General features: G+C 43.1%; 1 protein-coding gene across 1 annotated transcript in view; it reads right to left on the bottom strand.

Moving 5' to 3' along the window:
- Nucleotides 1-2,280: 2,280 nt before the first annotated feature.
- Nucleotides 2,281-21,908, bottom strand: part of NDUFAB1 (NADH:ubiquinone oxidoreductase subunit AB1) — a 40,036-nt gene continuing 20,408 nt past the window's right edge. Inside the window, exons 4-5 of the mRNA XM_033914890.1 lie at nt 2,758-2,868; nt 2,281-2,407 (exon numbers count right to left, since the gene is read on the bottom strand). Of these exons, the coding sequence (XP_033770781.1) occupies nt 2,777-2,868 (92 nt within the window). The 3' untranslated portion in view covers nt 2,281-2,407; nt 2,758-2,776. The remainder of the gene's footprint in view (nt 2,408-2,757; nt 2,869-21,908) is intronic.

The following is a 21,908-nucleotide window of genomic DNA, read 5'->3' as shown; positions in this document are numbered from 1 at the left end:
TGCAGCACCGAGGAGTCCTGCTGAATCAGGTCTTGTAGCTCATCCCTCTGAAAAAGGTGTACCATGGACGCCTCTTCGCCGAAAGACAGGAAAACTGCCGCCCCGCCACCAGCGGCTGTCCACTCAAGAGCATCCTGAAATTCCTCAAAAGGGTCCAGATCCTCATCCAGACCAACATGCTCCTTTGACCATCAATCCTCATCCCAAGCCACACTTGGACAAGGGAGGAGGAAGAGGGGACGCCAAAGGAGAAGAGGGAGGCAAAGCCACAGGGGGCACGGAGGAAACCCCCGCCCTCCCCGAAAGCCCCTGGGTGCACATGGGCCGCCTGAAAATAGGCTCTGCTCAATGCAAAAATTAAATCAGGGGGAAAACCCCCCAGGGGTCCCAAGGGACTCCTTGCCACAGCAGGGGACCCAGCTGAAATCTGCCCCTGTTTTTCCAATACAGGAGGAAGGTCACCTGAGGTTGCAGACAAAATGGAGGCGCCAGACTGAGAAAATGGCGAAGTTTCCACCCAAAACAACCCCTCCATGGCCTGAACTGTCCCAGCCGCTAAAGCAGGCAAGCCGGCATCAGCTGTTAAAAAAAATCAGCTGAGAGAGAGTCCTGAGCCGAACCGGTGGAAAGGAAATCCTGTTTACCCTTACCATCGGCGGCTGAGGGAAACCTTCCGTAGGCAGTGGGGGAAGACTGGGCTTTCCCATTGCATCCAGCTGACTCGTGAGGCACTAGCGGCGGGAAGCTTTGGGTGCCTGCAGCCGCTGCCGACTGAGCTCCACCACCGCACCGGCCTGTACACCGCTTGCACAGGCTGGCCGCGAGTGCCTTGTGTCTGGAGCACAATGAGCACTTTTTTCCCTGAGACGTGCTTATTGCTCCATTCGTGACCTAGCTAAAACAAAAGTGCCAGTTAGCAAAAAAGTACAGTAAAGTACAGAAAATTTAAAGGGAAGCAACCCTTCAGACCGGCACTACCTCAGGATTTTTTTTTTTAAACAGAACATACATGGCTCTCAAAGCTGCATGCCTTGCTTGACTTAGGGGGCAAGGCTTACTGCTAAGGGACCTCTAAAAAAAAGGTTGGGGAGGTGGAGGAAATGGGGGAGGGTCCCAGCATGAGACCCGCCAGGTTTGACATCCCCGAGGTTGGACGGACCCCCAAACAAGGCCCACCCAAGCTCAATCCGGCCAAAAACAGGGACTAGGTTCCCTAAATAAATTCCAACAGCCCTACCAAGGGAGATGTGTACAGCTCACTCACATCTGCTGGAGACTGAAAGAAGACTGATAGGAATAGGGGAAGGTACCTATGTATGTACTATTCCACAGTTTTGTTTTCAGTCTTCACTTGCTTGTAAGATTTCCTATACCAGTCTGGAGAGTGCTAAAGAAATGGGCCCTAAAGGAGCTTTGGTAGACTGGTGAGAGGAGGGAGGGTTGGGAAGATAAGAGAAGCATTTGAGGGAATTCTCAGCAGCTGGTACTAAAGTCAAAAGAAAAATGTTCAAGGCCTGCCATAATCCACTTCTTATTGACTCCATTTTTATAGGCATCACTTACCAACACTAAATGTCTTCAGCTTTTACAAACTAAGCAGCTAAGATGTTACATGGTGTCCATGATGTTTGATCATGATAACCCATCGTTAATTAGGGAGCCCCAACTTCTTAGAGCAAGGATTAAATTCAAAAGTTTAATACTAAACTTCAGGACTCGTGCATCCTTGCAGCATTTCTTGTTCCTTTTATAACCAGAACCATTTACGAGTAATTCATCATCAGTCTTAATTATACCCCATCTTGCCCCTAGATTCAGAGTACAGTAAGGCTTCTCTCAATCCAGTCCTTGGCACATACCTAGCCAATCTGATTTTCAGGATATCAACAATGAACACGCATGAGATACATTTTAATACACCACTTCTGTTCTATGCAGATCTTTCTCATGCATATTCATTATGGATAGCCTAAAAACCAGACTAGCTTGGTGGGTCCTGAAGACTGAGTTGAGAACTATTTAACTCTCACATTTAGGAGGGACTTTTCAATTTTGGGAAAGCAGCAATCAAAACTTGGCTTATCACCCTGTGACGAGGTTGAGAAAAAGACTGTGATAACAGCTAGTTATCCTCCTTGTGTTGCTCCCACTTTTTTTCCTGTCAAGGACTGTAACCTTCCTACGTTGGGTGTGTTGTATATGACCCCTCCAGTCCTTTTTATTAATAAACTGCCTAGATGTAGATACTGCACAAAAGAAATAAATGAAAAGAGCAGAATACACACTGTGATTTTTACATTTATTAGCTACAGAGCAACACTGACATTTAAATACAGGGTGCAGGGTTTCCATTGTCTACACAATCTGGCATGGAATAGGCCCCACAGTCCTCCACGCAATAAATCTCCTGTTAAAGACAGAAACATTTTTGAATGTAAAAGAGCCACTTGCAAATGCAGCAATTTCTTTAATCATGCAGGTTGGTGCCCCCCATTTCAGATGGAGAGAGAAGTAACAGCTTCTCTTAGGAGCTACATTTTATGAAATATCAAATCCAGGTACCAGTTTCTAACTTGAGAGATCTTTTACTTAACCCCCTCCGCACAGCCTCCCCAGCAAGCTCTCCTCAAGCCCCCAATCACACAGCCCTCTGCTTGCTCTTTGGCTTTTCACAGCCTCTCTGGATCTCCTAAGGAACTATCACACAATGCCTCTCCCCTCCCAACACCCACACCCAGGAGGATCATTTTTACTCACTTTGGTGCAAAGAAACATTTCACTCATAAACATCATTTTTATCTGCAATGTAATCTACAATTTCTTGTGGAGTCATCAACTTCTCACCATCTGCATCAGGAATTTCAAATCCTGCAGAAAGGACAAGATTTTATTAGTCCAGATTCCCTGTTTACCAGGTTTTTCTCTCAGCCTCAAGAAGCATATTCTTCCAAAGTCAGCATTTGAAACACAAAAACATCTTCACCCATTACCACACGAACAAACATGCCTGAAACAACTGGCTGCCATCCTGGTCCCACCATATGACCTGTGGAATTTAAGAGCATAAGTTCCATCTTCTTTGCCCGGTTTCATTTCTGCCACAGTAACCCCCTCCCACCCCAACAATATTTCTCTGCAAACAGAAACTTTTTATGATCATGTACTTTTTTGTTGGAATCCAACTTGGATAAAAGTGGAATAAAAATAATTAAACAAAACTAAACATTTATCCACAGCCATTTTGAACTATTACTCTTTCTGCCACCACTAAAGAGGCCATTCAGTGAATTCATCACTTTATTTGAAAATTGTGTTCCCTTAAAGCTCATACCGTAATCTCCTTTGCTCTGAAAAGCTAATTCTCTTATGCATCATTTGAGGTGTCTCTGCACCAGCGTAAGTCTGCATTAGAGAATGACAAGGGGAAAAAATTGTCTTCTCCGCAAGACTAAGAATGTTATAATGTTTATGTTTATTTCAGATTTGATCTACCGCTCCTGCATTTTACTGACCTAAGTGGTTTACAATGTATCAAACTAAAATGAAATTAGGTACTTGAGAAAAACTACCCTATGTGTCCCGAAGGCTCACAATCTAGTTAAATTCTAGTTAAAAATAAGTAATAACAACATATAATACATTTCCAAGATCAAAAATCAAAGAAATAGAAATAATGAAAGAAAATACAAAAAATTAAAATAAAACAATTTAAGAGATAGAAAAGTCTTTGAAGTGGCCTGATAGCAAACAGTCATATTTTAGTGCAGGTCTTAATACAACTCCCGACACAGCACACGTCACAGATAATGCCCCTGTATCGCTCCATGGTGCGATCTCATTTGGAGTATTACGTTCAATTCATGTCTCCTTATCTCAAGAAAGATATAGCGGCATTAGAAAAGCTTCAAAGAAGAGCGACCAAGATGATAAAGGGGATGGAACTCCTCTCGTATGAGGAAAAACTAAAACGGTTAGGGTTCTTCAGCTTGGAAAAGAGATGGCTGAGGGGAGATATGATTGAAGTTTACAAAATCCTGAGTGGAGTAGAAAGGGTACAAATGGATCGATTTTTCACTCCGTCAAAAATTACAAAGACGATTCCGGAACTTGGAGGCACAGCGTATGGCAGGTTGAAGTTTGAGCTCCCTCCATTGGACTTCTTTAGTAGGAAATATTTATATGATATCCTCTTATTTTATCATATTTGGAAGAATAATTTTTGAAGATGACTTTTGTTAAACAAAAGTCCCAAGAGAATTTAAGAAAATCTACAGTGAAACCAAAAAGATTAAAGGAAGACTTGCAAACGGTCAGTGGAATATCATCCTCACTTGATACTTTGGATGTTATTGAAATATTAGATAAATTGGAAAATATAAGTGTAACAATGAAGCAAGAAATAAACAACATGAATGGAAAATTAGATATCATCAACCATAGAATGAACAAAATGGAAAACAGAATTGAGATTTTGGAAAAATCACAGATTGAAAATAAAGAAGATCATAAAAAAATTACTACACTGCAACAGAGATTAATTGATCTTGAAAATTTTTCCAGGAAACAGAACTTAAGAATGTTTGGTCTTAAGGAAGGATATGAAGGAAAAAATATTATTTCCTTTTTGGAAGATACAATCCCAAAGATTCTTTCAATAAAAACAAAAATTCCTATTGAGATAAAAAAGCACATAGAATTGGCACTAAATCCATGCAAGGTAAGCCAAGAACAATTATATTTAAATTACTTAGATTTCAAGATGTTCTGAACATTATAAAAGCAGCAAAAGAAGTTAAGAACTTTTCATATAAAGACTCTAAATTAACAATAGTTCCAGACTTGGCTAAAGAAACAGTTATATTAAGACAAAAATTTTTGGGGCTAAATATGGGCTTTTTTATTCGTCTCAAATGAAGGTTACTTATAAAGATAAACTTTATATTTTTCAAGATCCTGAAAAGCTTAAAGATTTTATTTCGGTTCAAGAAATGCCAATGGAGTAACTAATAGAAAGATAAAAAAACGAAATAAATCCATTGATTAAAACATGGATAATTTGAAAAAGGAACTTAGTTTTATTCTGTTTTTATTTTTATGGTCTAAAATGGCTGCTGGAAAAAAAACCTATTAACTGATTTAGAATCTTATAATTCATACTTTCTTTGGAGGAAAAAAATAAAAAGAAGAACTTTCATATGCTAAAGTATATTTACTGAAGTGTGGGAGGCTCTGGAATGGAACTCTGAAGGTGCTCGATTCCTATGAGGTGACTGTGGTCGATTGAGAATGTTAAATGAGATGAGGGATTCACCAAAGATGCCGGGGATGTGGAGTTGGAGGGGGGAACAAGGTGGCTTGATCTTTAGCTTCCTGTTTCCGGGGAGGTTTTACAACCGGGTAAAGTCGGCCACGATAAGTCTTTATGCAGGAGATATGCATATAGATGAGAGCAATGACGGTGCCCTGAAATAACTGATCTTGAATATAATAAAATGGCTATGTTTACCGCTGGATCTGGGTTTCTATTAAGAAGTAAATCCTGGACTAGGCCCCGTGAAATTTTCAAACTACAGTTCCCACCCCCCCTCCCCCACGGTGTCTGGAGTATGCATTTGAACTGAATCTCTTGTGATTAGTATTCATCAGAGTTTCTTGAAATGAAAGCAAGACTTTAATTTCACAGCATTCCCATGTAAAATGGATAGTCTTTTATTGGGTTTCATTCCTGCAGGATCTACTTTATGAAAGTTTCTTTTAAATAAAAAGGGGGAAAAAAATAATAAAATAAAATAAAAATAAATATATATATAAGAACATAAGCAGTGCCTCCGCCGAGTCAGACCGTAGGTCCATCCTGCCCAGCAGTCCGCTCCCGCCGCGGCCCGAACAGGTCACGACCTGTCTGAATCACTAGAAGGGGCTCCCTTGCCACCTTGGTTTCCCATTGAGTCCTATCTTCCCATCGAAGTCCTAACCCTCCGGTCTTGCACATGCACGACCTGGTTGGGTTTCTATACTTATTTCCTGGTTAGCTTTCTATACCTTTGTTACATCCCAGCACCTCTCTCAGTATCCCACGATCCCTTTATCCCTCAGGAATCCGTCCAATCCCTGTTTGAATCCCTGTACCGTACTCTGCCTGATCACTTCCTCCGGTAGCGCATTCCAGGTGTCCACGACCCTTTGGGTGAAAAAAAACTTCCTTGCCTTTGTTTTGAACCTATCTCCTTTCAGTTTCTCCGAATGCCCCCTCGTACCTGTTTTCCCTTTCAGCCTGAAGAATCTGTCCCTATCCACCCTCTCTATGCCCCTCATGATCTTGAAGGTCTCTATCATATCTCCCCTGAGCCTCCTTTTTTCCAGAGAGAAGAGCCCCAGCCTATCCAACCTCTCGGCGTATGGGCAGTGTTCCAGCCCTCTTACCAGTTTCGTTGCTCTTCTTTGGACTCTCTCAAGTACTGCCATGTCCTTCTTGAGGTACGGCGACCAATATTGAACGCAGTATTCCAGATGTGGACGCACCATCGCTCGATACAATGGCATGATGACTTCCCGCGTCCTGGTTGTTATGCTCCTCTTTATGATGCCCAGCATCCTGTTGGCTTTTTTCGAGGCTGCTGCGCACTGCGCAGATGGCTTCATTGATGCATCTACCAGCACACCCAAGTCTCTCTCTAGACTGCTGTCTCCCAGCAATCTCCCCCCCAATTTGTTGTTGAACAACGGGTTCTTTTTCCCTATATGCATGACCTTGCATTTTTCCACGTTAAAGCGCATTTGCCATTTGTTTGCCCAGTCTTCCAGCTTGTCCAGGTCCCTTTGCAGGTCCTCACACTCCTCCCTGGATCTAACTCTGCCGCACAGTTTGGTATCGTCTGCAAATTTTATAACCTCGCACTTTGCCTCCTTTTCCAGGTCATTGATAAATATGTTGAAGAGTAACGGCCCCAGCACCGATCCCTGTGGCACACCGCTCATGACTCCCCGCCAGTCAGAGTATTGCCCCTTTACTCCGACCCTCTGCAGTCTACCCGACAACCAGTGCTCGATCCATCTGTGCACATCCCCTCCCACCCCGTGGTTCCACAGCTTCCTAAGCAGCCTTTCATGTGGCACCTTGTCGAAAGCCTTTTGAAAATCGAGGTAAATGATGTCTATGGGTTCCCCATTGTCCACCCGACTGTTTATTCCCTCAAAGAAGTACAAAAGGTTCGTTAAGCATGACCTTCCCTTACAGAATCCGTGCTGGCTTGTTCTCAGTAGGCCATTTCTCTCGATGTGCTCGCAAATACCATCCTTGATCATAGCTTCCACCATCTTCCCCATAATTGAAGTCAGGCTCACCGGCCTGTAGTTTCCGGGGTCACCCCTCGATCCCTTCTTGAAGATAGGTGTGACATTCGCCAGTTTCCAGTCCTCTGGTACCTCACCAGTTTTCAAGGATAGGTTGCAAACATGCTGGATTGTGCCCGCTATTTCTTGTTTTAGTTCCTTCAGAACCCTTGGGTGGATCCCGTCCGGGCCCGGTGATTTGCCGCATTTTAGCCTGTCTATCTGTTTGAGGACATCCTCCTTACTTACCTCTATGTGTTCCAATTTTTCAGCCTGTTCCCCACTTATGAGCTCCTCTGAATCCGGTATGTTAGATGTGTCTTCTCTCGTGAAAACCGACGAGAAGAACGTGTTCAACCTCTCAGCTACCTCTTTATCCTCCTTAATCACTCCCTTCCTATCCCCATCGTCCAACGGCCCCACCTCCTCTCTCGCTGGTCGCTTCCCCTTTACGTAACTGAAGAATGCCTTGAAGTTCTTCGCCTCCCTGGCCAGCCCCTCTTCGTAGTTCCCTTTTGCTTTTCTAACCATATATTCTTAATGTATGTTAAAGAGGAATACTTATAAACTATAAAGATGGTGAAGTTTTCTTTAATACAGTGGTACCTCGGTTTACGAGTGCACCGGTTTGCGAGTGTTTTGCAAGACGAGCAAAACATTTGCAAAATCGGTGCCTCGGAAACCGAGCATGGCTCGATTTACGAGCACCCCCCCTGCAATCCGGCACCCCCCCGCCACGATTGGGCACCCCCCCGCCACGATCCGACCCCCCCCCCGACACAATTGGGCACCCCCTCGCCGCTTCTTACCCTCATCTGGGCACTCTTGAAGATCGGCCTCCTTGTCTGCTGGGCTTTGAGCATCTGAGCATGCTCAAGGCCTGCGAGTTCACGTTCTGAATGTGAACTCGCAGGCCTTGAGCATGCTCAGATGCTCAAGGCCCAGCAGACGAGGAGGCCGATCTTCAAGAGTGCCCAGATGAGGGTAAGAAGCAGCGGGGGGAGTGCCCAATTGTGTTGGGGGGATGTTGGATCGTGTCAGGGGGGTGCCCAATCATGTCGGGGGGGGGGTCGGATCGTGGCGGGGGGGGGCGGATCGTGGCGGGGGGGGGATGGTTCTAGGCAGGGGGGATGCCTGATCGCAAGGGGGAGCAATGCCGGTTCTCGGGGGGGGGGGAACGCATCAAAGCGAGTTTCCATTATTTCCTATGGGGAAACTCGCTTTGATAAACGAGCATTTTGGATTATGAGCATGATCCTGGAACGGATTATACTTGTAATCCAAGGTATACTGTATTAATTTTGGATTTATTGTTATATTTGATGCTTACTGAAAATGTAATTTATTTATGGCATTATAGAATATGAATGAATTTTTGTGTCATGTAGGGATTTAAGGAAAAAGCTATTTGAAATATCTCTAATGAATTTATTAGGATATATTGGTTGATTGATGAATTATATTTATATATAATTTTTAAGAATACTAAGTTAAGGTGTCCAGAGGTAATTATATTTTTAAGTTACATTTGTATATCATTTATTGAGAAATTTGAAATGGGAGGTGTCATGTAGTTTATTTAATTTCTATGTGAAGGAACAAAAACAAAACAAGAAAGGATTTTTAAGATTTTCAAGGGAGGGGTGTTAGAAACTTGCCTGTTATGGTGTTTTCAAGTTATCGTAAGTTTGAGTGGGTAGGAATATGGGTGGGAATAAGGAATATGGGTGGGAATAGGGTTGGGATATGGGGATTTATTCAATCAGACAATGAATACTAAATTAAGGGAAGAGGAAATAATAGGAAGAGAGGAATATTAATGAAAAGGTTAAATATAATAGATTATTTATTCAGGTATATGAATTTAGTAATAATTTTTTAAATGGAGGTTAAAATATATTCACTTAATGTAAATGTCCTCAACCATCCTATAAAAAGGAAAAAACACTTCTTTTTCTAAAACAACAGAATTCTGACATTTGTTTTATCCAAGAGACCCACCTGTCTGATATTGAATCTAAAAAATTAAAATGTGATTGGATAAAGCATTGTTTTTTTGCGCCAGCTATAGGAAAAATAGCAGGAGTAGCAATTCTAATTCGTAAAAAGTATAATGCTTCATTTAAAATGAAAAATGCAGACCCATTAGGAAGATGGATACATGTGGACATGATAATGGGAAATACCACCTTGGCATTATTCAATGTATATGCACCTAATTCAAATCAAATTGAATTTTTTTTAAAACCTTCAGCAATTATTAATACCACTGGCTGCTTCTAATTTGGTTGTGGCTGGGGATTTCAATGCTGTTATAGATCTGATTTTGGATAAAAAACCTAGTAGATGTATGAAATCATTAGGGTTAGATAATTTGGTAGAAAATTGTGTTTTACATGATATATGGCAAATATTTCATTTTAATGATCGGGAATTTTCTTTTTGTTCCCAGGTTCATAAATCTTTTTCTAGAATAGATTATTTGTTTCAAATTCCTTAGTTCAACATGTAACGCAAGCTTCAATTGATCCAATCATTCTATCTGATCATGGAGGGGTATGGATCAAAATAAATTTAATTTATCAAATGATTAATAAATTAATATGGAAATTTGATAATACATTGCTTGCAGATTCAAATTTTGTTGAGAGAATTAAGTCAAAAATTAATGAATACTTTCAATTTAATAATACTACAAATGTCTATAGAAACAATTTGGGATGCATTCAAAGCTACCATAAGAGGACAAATTATTTCCTTTTCAACATTTAATAAGAAATAAATTAAAAAACAATTCTCTAATTTGGAGCAAGAAATAAAGAGATTAGAATCAAATTTAATGAATAAGTGGGATAATTCTACTTTACAAGATTTATTAAAAATTAAAAGACAATATAATGAGATTTCTTCTAAAATGGTAAGAAAAGACTGTATTATGGAAATTCGAATAAGGTGGGAAGATTATTGGCGAATTATTTAAAAGTAAAAAAAAGAAGAAAAATAGGGATGGTAAAAGATGAAAAAGGAAATACATCTTCTCAAACGGATGTAATTATAAAAGTTTTTGAAATTTTATAAGTCCCTGTATTCTTCTGAGCCTTATTCAGAGAAGGAAAAAGCAGGGTTAGAATTTTTAAAGTTAATTAAAGGACCAAAAATTCCTGATCATATAAAAGAAAGTTTAGAGAAGCCTATATCACTAAAAGAACTGCAAGCAACATTGGGATCCCTTAGAGTTGGATCCGCTCCAGGTGGTGATGGTTTCACAGTAGAATTTTACAAATCTTTTCAAATTACCATTTTACCTTATCTATTAAATTTGTATCAAACACAATTAAATAATGGCAGTATTAAAGGAACTATGGCAGAATCAGTTACTATAGTTTTGCCTAAGCCAAATAAAGATCCCACATTGGTTTCAAACTATAGACCTATTTCTTTAATAAATGTAGATGGGAAAATTTTGGCTAAAACATTAGCTTTGCGTTTAGCTAAGATTCTTCCCCATTTCATTGGTATGTGTCAGACTGGATTTGTAGCTCATAGACATTCTTCTAACAACACTAGATTGGCCTTACATATGTTGAATCTATCCAAAGATATTAAGGATCCAGCCTTCTGTGTTTCGTTAGATGCTGAAAAAGCTTTTGATCGAGTGGAATGGTCCTTTATGTATCAAGCAATGGAATGGTTTGGAATTGGATCAGGATTCATACAAATTATTCAAACGTTGTATAACTCCACTGTTGCAAGATTATATATTAATAATCATTTTTCAGAGAGATTTAATTTGCGGAGGAGGGTTAGACAAGGTTGTCCATTATCTCCTTTGCTTTCTGATATAGTTTTACAACCCTTGTTATTAGCAATTCAGCAATCAAAGGAGATTCAGGGTATTCCTCGTAGAGATCAGGAATATAAGATCTCTGCTTATGAAGATGATATTTTGCTTTATTTGAGGAATCCTGAAACGACGAAGTTTACTCAATTTGATTAATGATTTTGGAAAATTTTCAGGATATAAAATAAATTGGAGTAAATCAGAAGTCCTTCCACTCAATGTTTACTGTACAAAAGGATTATTTGATACATTTTCATTTGTTTGGAAAGATGAAGGAATGAAATATTTAGGTATTTGGATTAAAAATACAATAAAAGAAACAATAAAAATAAATGAAAAACATATATTATAGAAGGTTACAGAATTATGTGAGCAATGGAATCCTTTACATATATCATGGTGGGGAAGAGTTCAAACAGTAAAAATGATGATTTCACCTGTGGTTTGTTACCAATTGGGAATGTTACCAGTGTTTTTTCAGGGGTCTTTTTACAAAAAAATAAATAGTGTTCTTACAAAATTTATTTGGCGGGGCAAAATTGCTAGAGTTGCCTTAGTGACTTTACAAAAATCAATTGAGGAGGGAGGGGTAAATTTTCCAAATTTCTATAGGTATCATCAAGCCTATATTATGCGCCAAGATATGTATTAGGTCCTCCCAGAACTCATGGAAAAGTTACCAGATTGGTTAAGATTAGAATGGCAACTCATGTCTCCTATAAGGCTGTGTCATATTATTAGTACTAAAAAGCAATGTTACTTACCGTAACAGTTGTTATCCAGGGACAGCAGGCAGCTATTCTCACTAGTGGGTGATGTCATCAGACAGAGCCCCGGTACGGACGTCTCACAAGCACGTGTTGCTTGTAGAAACTTAAAGTTTCTAGATGCCCGCACCGCGCATGCGCCGGTGCCTTCCTACCCGGAGATCCGGGCGTGTCTCCTCAGTTCAGGTAGCTAGCCTGAGAAGCCAACCCAGGGGAGGTGGGTGGGACGTGAGAATAGCTGCCTGCTGTCCCTGGATAACAACTGTTACGGTAAGTAACATTGCTTTATCCCAGGACAAGCAGGCAGGTATTCTCACTAGTGGGTGACCTCCAAGCTAACCTCAGTGGGATGGAGGGGGAGTTGGCGACTTAAGAGAATAAATTTTTCAATACTGTTTGGCCAAACTGTCCATCCCGTCTGGAGAGGGTATCCAGACAATAATGTGAGGTGAATGTGTGAACCGAGGACCAGGTGGCAGCCTTGCAAATTTCCTCGATTGGTGTTGATCTGAGGAATGCTACTGAGGCTGCCATTGCTCTGACCTTATGGGCTGTGACCTTACAAGGAAGTGATAATCCAGCCTGGGCATAGCAGAAAGAGATACAAGCCGCCATCCAATTAGAGATGGTGCGCTTTGATACGGGTCTTCCCAACTTGTTAGGATCGAAGGAGACAAAAAGTTGAGGAGTGGTTCTGTGTGGCTTGGTGCGATCCAGGTAGAAAGCCAAGGCACGTTTGCAGTCTAGAGTGTGAAGGGCCGATTCTCCGTGGTGAGAATGAGGCTTAGGGAAGAATACTGGAAGTACAATGGATTGGTTGAGATGAAATTCGGAGACCACCTTAGGCAGGAATTTCGGGTGAGTGCGGAGGACCACCTTGTCATGGTGGAATACTGTGAATGGTGGGTCCGCCATCAATGCCTGGAGTTCGCTGACTCTGCGAGCGGACGTAAGGGCTACAAGGAAAAGCACTTTCCAGGTGAGATACTTCAGAGGGGCCCTGTTGAGTGGTTCAAACGGGGGCTTCATGAGGTGGGAAAGGACTACATTGAGGTCCCAAACTACTGGGGGTGGTTTGAGAGGAGGGTTAACATGGAAGAGTCCTTTCATAAATCTGGCGACCACCGGATGGGCCGAGAGGGGTTTCCCTTGTAGAGGCTGGTGGAACGCCGCAATAGCGCTCAGGTGGACTCGTATGGATGTGGACTTGAGCCCAGATTGAGATAGGTGTAGGAGATAGTCCAGCACGGAGGATAAGGAAGCTCGCTGAGGTTCCTTTGACTTAGAAACACACCATGAGGAGAATCTGGTCCATTTCTGGGAGTAGCATTGTCGAGTGGCGGGCTTCCTGGAAGCTTCCAAGACCTCCCTCACTTCTTGTGAGAATTGGTGAGGGGTTACGTTGAGAGGAACCAAGCTGTCAGGTGGAGAGACTGCAGGTTGGGATGAAGTAGTGATCCTTGATGTTGAGTAAGTAGTGAAGGAAACACTGGAAGTGGTACTGGTTCCCTGCTGCTGAGTTGAAGTAGGAGGGAGAACCAAGGTTGTCTGGGCCACCGAGGAGCTATTAGAATCATGGTGGCCCGTTCGAGTTTCAGCTTGACCAGAGTCTTCTGGATCAGCGGGAATGGTGGGAACGCATATAGAAATCGTTTCCCCCAGTTCAGTAGAAAAGCATCTGCCTCGAGGCGATGAGGAGTGTAGATCCTGGAGCAAAACTGAGGCAGTTTGGCGTTGTGGGGAGCCGCAAAGAGGTCTATCTGAGGCGTCCCCCATTGCGTGAAGATTTGGTGAAGGGGGTTGGAATGGAGAGTCCATTCGTGCGGTTGTAGCAGACGGCTTAGTTTGTCTGCTAAGACGTTGTTCTCCCCCTGGATGTATACTGCTCTGAGTAGGGCGTTGTGGCGCACCGCCCAGTCCCAGACTCGTAGAGCTTCCTGGCAAAGGAGGGCCGAGCCCGTGCCTCCTTGCTTGTTGATATAATACATGGCGGCCTGATTGTCTGTGCGAATGAGGATTACCATGTCGTGGAGTCGGTGTTGGAAAGCTTGGAGCGCATTGAAGATGGCTCTGAGTTCCAATAGATTGATTTGGTGTAGTCTTTCCGCACTGGTCCAGAATCCTTGGGTGCGGAGACCCTCCAGGTGGGCCCCCCATGCGTAGTTCGACGAGTCGGTTGTGAGAACTTTCTGATGGGGGGGAGAGTGCATCAGCAAACCTCTGGATAGATTCGAAGAGGTCATCCACCAAGGTAGAGACTGCCGAAGAGCAGGTGTGACTACGATGCGTTTGGACAGTGGATCGGATGTCTGATTCCACTGTGATGCCAGGGTCCACTGGGGGGATCCTGAGGTGGAGTCTGGCAAAGGGTGTCACGTGTACTGTGGAGGCCATATGGCCCAGGAGCACCATCAGTTGTCTCGCCGGTAGGGTTTGGCGAGTAGCCACCGACTGGCAGAGATGAAGAAGAGACTCCATGCGTTGCCGGGGCAGGAATGCTCGGAGTCGGGTGGTGTCCAGGACCGCTCCGATGGAGGGGAGGGACTGGGCGGGTTGTAGATGAGACTTGGAGAAGTTGATCTCGAAGCCCAAATTCTGGGGGAAGTAGGTTGTAGCCAAGGCCGCCGAAGTGACCTCTGGGGCTGACGGGGCCTTGATGAGCCAGTCGTCGAGGTATGGAAACACCTGTAGACCCCTGTCCCGGAGTGCTGCGGCCACTACCACCAGGCACTTTGTGAAGACTCTGGGGGACGAAGATAGGCCGAATGGTAGCACTCGATACTGTAGGTGCAGATTTCCCACCCGAAATCTGAGGAACTTTCGGGAGGCCGGGTGAATGGGGATGTGAGTGTAGGCCTCCTTGAGATCCAGGGAGCATAACCAGTCGTTCTGCTCGAGGAGGGGGTATAGAGAAGCCAAAGTCAACATGCGAAACTTCTCTTTGACCAGGAACTTGTTGAGGGCCCGAAGGTCTAAAATGGGTCGCAGGTCGCCCGTTTTCTTCGGGACGAGGAAGTACCGGGAGTAAAACCCTCGGTTCAATTGGTCTGACGGGACCGGCTCGACAGCCCGAAGCTGAAGTAAGGTTTGGACTTCCTGAAGAAGAAGGGCGGTCTGCGTCGAGCTTGAAGGATACTCTCTTGGAGGATGGTCCGGGGGGGCCCGGTGGAATTGAAGAGAGTATCCTTCTCTTATGATGGAGAGGACCCATAGGTCCGTGGTTATGGCCTCCCATCGGTGGTAAAAAAGATGGAGGCGGCCCCCTATGGGAGAGGCCGAGGTTATGTTCCCGGGAGGGGCGTCAAAAGGGCTGGGGAGCCTTAGGTACAGCCGGTGGCTGAGTTTTTTGCTGAGACTTCTGGGGAGGTTGTCTCTTCGCAGGCTGTCTCGCAGCAGGCGTTTGTCTGGGCATGTAACGCCGCTGGTAAATCAGGGGTGGCCTGGAAGGTCGAGACTGTTGAGGTTTGGGTTTGGGCCGCAGGATGGATTGAAAGGATTTTTCATGATCCGACAGCTTCTTGGTAACAGTTTTGATAGACTCATCGAACAGGTCAGCTCCAGCACATGGTACGTTGGCGAGTCTGTCCTGTAGGTTGGGATCCATATCGATAGTACGGAGCCATGCCAGGCGACGCATAGCTACCGCGCTTGCGGCGGCGCGTGCCGAGAGTTCGAATGCATCGAAGGAGGATTGCATCAGCTGGAGGCGTAATTGGGAGAGGGAGGCTACCACTTCCTCGAACTCGAATCGGGCTTGGTTGTCTATGAACGGAGTGAACTTGCGGAGCACCGGCAAGAAGAACTCCAGATAGGAAGAGAAAAAGAAGTTGTAGTTTAGCACCCGTGACGCCATCATGGAGTTTTGGTAGAATTTTCTACCAAATTTGTCCATCGTTCTCCCCTCTCGGCCCGGCGGTACAGAGGCGTAGACCTGGGAGGGATGAGAGCGTTTAAGGGAGGACTCGACCAGTAGGGATTGGTGGGAGAGTTGAGGGCCCTCGAACCCTTTATGGTGCACGATGCGGTATCGAGCATCGAGTTTGCTGGGGATCGCCGGTATGGAATACGGTGTTTCGAAGCACTGCATGAAGGTCTGGTCCAGTAATTTATGCAAGGGGAGCCGAAGCGACTCCGTTGGAGGGTTAGGTAAATGCATGGTGTCCAGATACTCTTTGGAGTATCGGGAGCCCGTGTCAAGGGTCACATCCAGATCATCCGCCATTTGTCGGAGGAATGATGAGAAGGACAATTGTTCCGCCAGCGTCGGTCTGTGGGACGGGCTGGAGGAGGAGGAGGCCTCCAGGTCCGTGGACATCGGGGAGTGACAAGGAGAATCGGGCACCGGTGTCTCCTCGTACTCCGGGCCCCTCGGAGGGGACACCTCTGATGAGGAGTATCCCCTACGTTGCAGTTTTTTTCTGCGGTGACACCTCCGAATGGCGTGAGGAGTGCCAGGATGAGTGTCTCGATCGGTGCCCGTCTCGGTGGCGGGACGGGGATCGGGATCGTCTGTGCATCGCATGGTCTCCCGAGGCCCCCAAGTGGATAGGGCTGGAAGCAGTGGATCGCAACTGGGTTTGCGATGCGGGTTCTTGCGATGCTACCCAAGTCTGGTAAGGAGTACGGAAGAACTCTTCCTGACTATGCCCAGGGCTTCGAGTATCGATCGGGGGTCTGGTCCCATGTTGGCGCGGAGGCGTAATGGGTTCTAATGGCGGCATATCGGTAAGCGAGGCTTGCCGCGCGGGCATCGCCGCCCTCCCCCGTTCGTCCTCGTCGGTTGTCGAGGTCGAACGGTGTGGGGGAGGGGGAGGGGGCGGGCCGCCCCTTTGGACCGGTACCGGGAGGTCACCCTGTATGGCAGCGATGAGCCCGGGTCCGATGGTCTGCATGAGCTCAACGAATTGAGCTTCCAGCACGGACCGTAGCGAAGCCGATAAGGAGGGATCCGCACCGAAAGGGGGTCCTCCTGCACGGACATCGCGCTCCTTCGAGGCCGAGTGCTTCTGCTTAGTAGCTTTCGGCACTTTGATGACCATTGGTGGCACTGTGGAAGGAAGAGGTACCTGAACCGAGGAGACCGGGGCAGGCACCGACGTCGAGCTCGTGGATGGTGTCGGGGTGAGCGATGCCGGTTTCACCACACTCGATGCAGGAGGGGTCGATGCCGGTTTCGCCCGAACCGGGGAGGTATCAGATGAAGTGGAGGCTGAGGGATCCTTAGCTGCGTCCATCTTGAACATCAATTCCCACAATAGGCAACGCCGCTTGAATGAGCGTGCCGTAAGGGTAGAGCAAGGCCTGCACGATTTCGGGATGTGGTCAGGGCCCAAACACTGCAAACAGCGCCAGTGAGGGTCCGTGAGTGAAATCGCGCGTTGGCACTTGCTGCACTTTTTAAACCCGGTGATTGGCCGGGACATAGGCCGGAAAATCTCCGCCGCGAGGTCGAAGCCGGTGGGCCTGAGCCACGTGGCCGGCCCGTTCGACCCGCCGGAGGAAATAATCTTCTTTTTTTTTTTTTTTTTTTTTTTACTGAAAAAGAAAAGAACTGTTAACTGTAATTAAAAGAAAACGAAAACGCGGACAAGGAAGGCAAATTTAACTGAATTCAGCTAGCGCATGAAGAAGTTGAACTTCTCAGCTCCGCGGAAAAGAAAGAACTGAGGAGACACGCCCGGATCTCCGGGTAGGAAGGCACCGGCGCATGCGCGGTGCGGGCATCTAGAAACTTTAAGTTTCTACAAGCAACACGTGCTTGTGAGACGTCCGTACCGGGGCTCTGTCTGATGACATCACCCACTAGTGAGAATACCTGCCTGCTTGTCCTGGGATAATGCCTAGGTTATACAAAGAAAATAGAATATTAATTGACACCTGGAAAACTTTAAAATTGGTAGATAATTTAACTTCTAATCCAATTCATAAATCGACAAATCAAACAATTTGGCTTAACTCCAAGATTCAAATTGGCGGAATTAAGCTTATCTGGAAGCAATGGATAATAGGAGGTAGACGTACTCTTGATGATGTAATATCTAATGGTAAACTGCTTGATTTTTCACAGTTGCAACAAAATTTTGGCTTAAATAAATCAGAAAGTTATAGGTGGCTACAACTGAAGCAGGCCTTATAAAGATATATTCAAGTGCCCAATATACTTGTGTTTTTACAACTGAAGCAGGCCATTCAGGCAGGGGTCCCTGAATGTAAAAATCTTAATAATCAATATAGTTTAGAATTCCTATGCTTTCAGGCAGACTTTCTGGGACACCAGGCCACACAGTGGTACAAATTAATATCTGGATTATTGAAAAAAAACCAAGAAATGGTCTTAGAGATATTTGGAGCTTTGAGATTAAGCACGAAATTACGGCATCTCAATGGCCACATATTTGGTCTTGGAGGATGAGATGTACAATGTCTGCTTCTATGAGACAAACATGGGTTTTTTTTGCTACATAGAGCTTTCTGGACCCCTGTTCGGTTAAAAAAATTAGATAGCTCTAAATCTGATAGATGCTGGCATTGTCATCTTGAAGCAGGGACTTTAGATCATTTGTTATTCTATTGTCCATATATATTAGAATTTTGGAAATCAATCTGGAATCAAATTAATTCTTTGTTAGAAAATCATGTGGCCTTATATGATACAGTTTTATTTGGTATAGAAATGAGAGCAAAGAAACAAATATCATCTAATAATAAACTAAACTAAACCTTAAGTTTATATACCGCACCATCTCCACAGTCGTAGAGCTCGGCACGGTTTACAAATTATTGTTAATTTTAACTGGGATTGCCATTCAACAGATCATATATAATTGGAAAAATTGGAAGGGTCTTAATTATTGCTTTTGGTGGAATTCTGCTTGTCATATATATAAAATGGAAAGGGTGTTAGCTGTCCAAAAACGGTATTATAACAAATTTCAAAAAGTGTGGAGGCCATTGATGGACTATTGTAAAGATTAAAAATATTCTTCTCTGAATAAAATGTTTAAGATATTAAGGGAGGGAAGGGGGCAGGTTATTTTTTGATTATAATTAAATTAATTCATCTTTATGAATGATTAAGGAAAAGATTTATTATATTATTTTATAAGAACAAATTATAAGATGTCAGGTGTATTTGAAAGGTAAAATGTTATTTATATTGATTGTACTTGATTTGAGTTGTGAAATGAATAAAGTTTTTGGAAAAAAAAAAATTACAAAGACTAGGGGACACTCGAAGTTATAGAGAAATACTTTTAAAACCAATTGGAGGAAATTTTTTTTTCACTCAGAGAATAGAAAGCGTTGCCAGAGGTTCTGGTAAGAGCGGATAACATAGCTGGTTTTATGAAATGTTTGGACAAGTTCCTGGAGGAAAAGTCCATAGTTTGCTATTGAGAAAGATGCGGGGGAAGCCACTTCTTGCCCTAGATTGGTAGCATGGGACCTACTTGCTTAATAGACTAGTTCCCGGTGCATGCTTGAGACAGCAACAACTTATCCAATGCTGTCTTAATGCAACATCTCACTCTAGCTACAGCCAGGAAACTGTATTCTCTTGCCTTTTAATAATAAGGATTCTGATTGGTCTGCATTAAAGTTAATGTTTGATACTATGGAAAAATGGGTTTAACTTGAAGATAAATATAGATAAAACTAAGTTTTTTTGGCTAGGCCCACAGGATCAGGCTAGATTGGATCTTTATTAGGCTCCTTTAATTTGGAATGATCTCCCTGTTTTAATAAGATCAGCAGTTCAATATACTGTTTTTAGAAAACTTTAAAGACATTCTTGTTTAAAAAATGTTTTATCTTGAAATGTATCTTCTACTGTTAATGTTCTATTTGAATATTTGTCATTGCATTATGTTTTAACTGGGTTTGTTCCCAGTAATAGGAATATATTATTATCTGCCATGAACTCATAAGGGCTTTGGTGGAATAGGTAAGAATATAATGTAAAGTATTACATTATAATCCACCAGGAGCATAAGAACCATCATATTAGGTCAGACCAATGGTCCCATCTAGCCCAGTCTTCTGTTTACAATAGTGGCTAATCCAGGTCACAGTGCCTGGCAAAAACCTAAAGAGTAGCAACATTCCAGAATCTCAAAGATTAGCAAGATTCCGGAACCTCAAATAGGAGCAACATTCCATGCAGAATCCCCAAAGAGTAGCAAGATTCTGCAACCCCAAACAGGATCAACATTCCATGTAGAATCTCCAAAGAGTAGCAAGATTCCGGAACCTCAAATAGGAGCAACATTCCATGCAGAATCCCCAAAGAGTAGCAAGATTCTGCAACCCCAAACAGGATCAACATTCCATGTAGAATCTCCAAAGAGTAGCAAGATTCTGGAACCTCAAATAGGAGCAACATTCCATGCAGAATCCCCAAAGAGTAGCAAGATTCTGCAACCCCAAACAGGATCAACATTCCATGTAGAATCTCCAAAGAGTAGCAAGATTCCGGAACCTCAAATAGGAGCAACATTCCATGCAGAATCCCCAAAGAGTAGCAAGATTCCAGAACCCCAAATAGGAGCAACATTCCATGCAGAATCCCCAAAGAGTAGCAAGATTCCGGAATCCCCAAAGTAGCAACATTCCATGCTACCAATCCAGGGCAAGCAGTAGCTTCCCCCATGTCTGTCTCAATAGCAGATTATGGACTTTTCCTCCAGGAACTTGTCCAAACCCAACTACACTAACCACTATAATCACCTCCTCTGGAATATAAATATTTTTCTTGGGTAGTGACTTCTAATGTAGATCCTATTACTATGTTGCTATCATCTGGATGAATCTTCCCAATGTGCATCACTTTGCAGTTGTCCAATTTGATTTCTCCACATTCTCCAACAATGAATTCCACAGTTTAATTACACGTTGTGTGAAGAAATATTTTCTCCAGTTTGTTTTAAATCTGCTATTTAATAGCTTCATCGCAAGTCCTCTAGTCCTAGTATTTTTGGAAAGAGTGAACAAGCGATTCACATCTACCCTTTCCACTCCACTACCTTACTAATAGTTTATGGATTTTTCAAGTTTAATCAAGTTTGATGAATCGCTTATTACGTACTAAGCGATTAACAATAAAATATAAATTGTACAGTTTTTAAAAAAGGGGAAAAAACAAACTGACAAAACAAACATACTCAGGTACATGTGGAAAGGAAAAAAGGAGGGTTAAAGTTACAAAATTGTTGTTCTTCAGATGAGAAGAAAGGGAAAGCCAAGTAAGGGAAAAACATGAGGTTTGGGGTAAAATTATTAGGAAAAATTTTGTTTAAAGATTAAAAGAAGCTTTAAAAAGAAAAGTTTTTAAATGGGTTTTGAATATTTTGAGGTCTTTTGTTTCTCTTATATATAAAGGTAGGGAATTCCAGGTAAGAGGGGCCATTACTGAGAATATATCATGACGTCTGGTTCCAATAATTTTTAAAGAAGGAACCATAAGCAACCTTTGAGTTGTGGAACGAAGAGAACGAGTCGTGTTGTATGGAATTAGTAGTCGGTCGATAAATTGAGGTTCGTTGGTGGATAACGTTTTAAATACTAGAAGCAATATTTTATATGTTATGCGTTGATTAATGGGAAGCCAGTGCGAATCTATAAGAAAAGGAGTTACATGGTCATATTTTTTTCCATTATGAATAATTTTAATTGCAGTGTTCTGGATTATTTGTAAGCATTTTTTTTCCTTTTGCGTAATGTTTAACAGTAGGGAATTGCAATAGTCAAGCTTACCGATGACAAGAGAATGTATCAAAATATTTAAAGATTTGGGTTCTAGGAATTTGGACATGGAGCGAATCAAACGCAAACGGTAGAAGCAACATTTAACTGTATTACTAATGTGTTCTTGATAGGAAAATTTGTCATCGATGATGACCCCTAGTATCCTCCATGATAACTTGCCAAATCTCTTTTAAACCCAACTACACTAACTGATCTGTTACCACTGG

This window comes from Geotrypetes seraphini, chromosome 11 (genome assembly GCF_902459505.1).
Source record: "Geotrypetes seraphini chromosome 11, aGeoSer1.1, whole genome shotgun sequence".
Taxonomy (NCBI): Eukaryota; Metazoa; Chordata; class Amphibia; order Gymnophiona; family Dermophiidae; genus Geotrypetes; species Geotrypetes seraphini.
The sequence above is the reverse complement of the archived record's forward strand: the minus strand, read 5'-3'. Positions and strand labels throughout refer to the sequence as shown.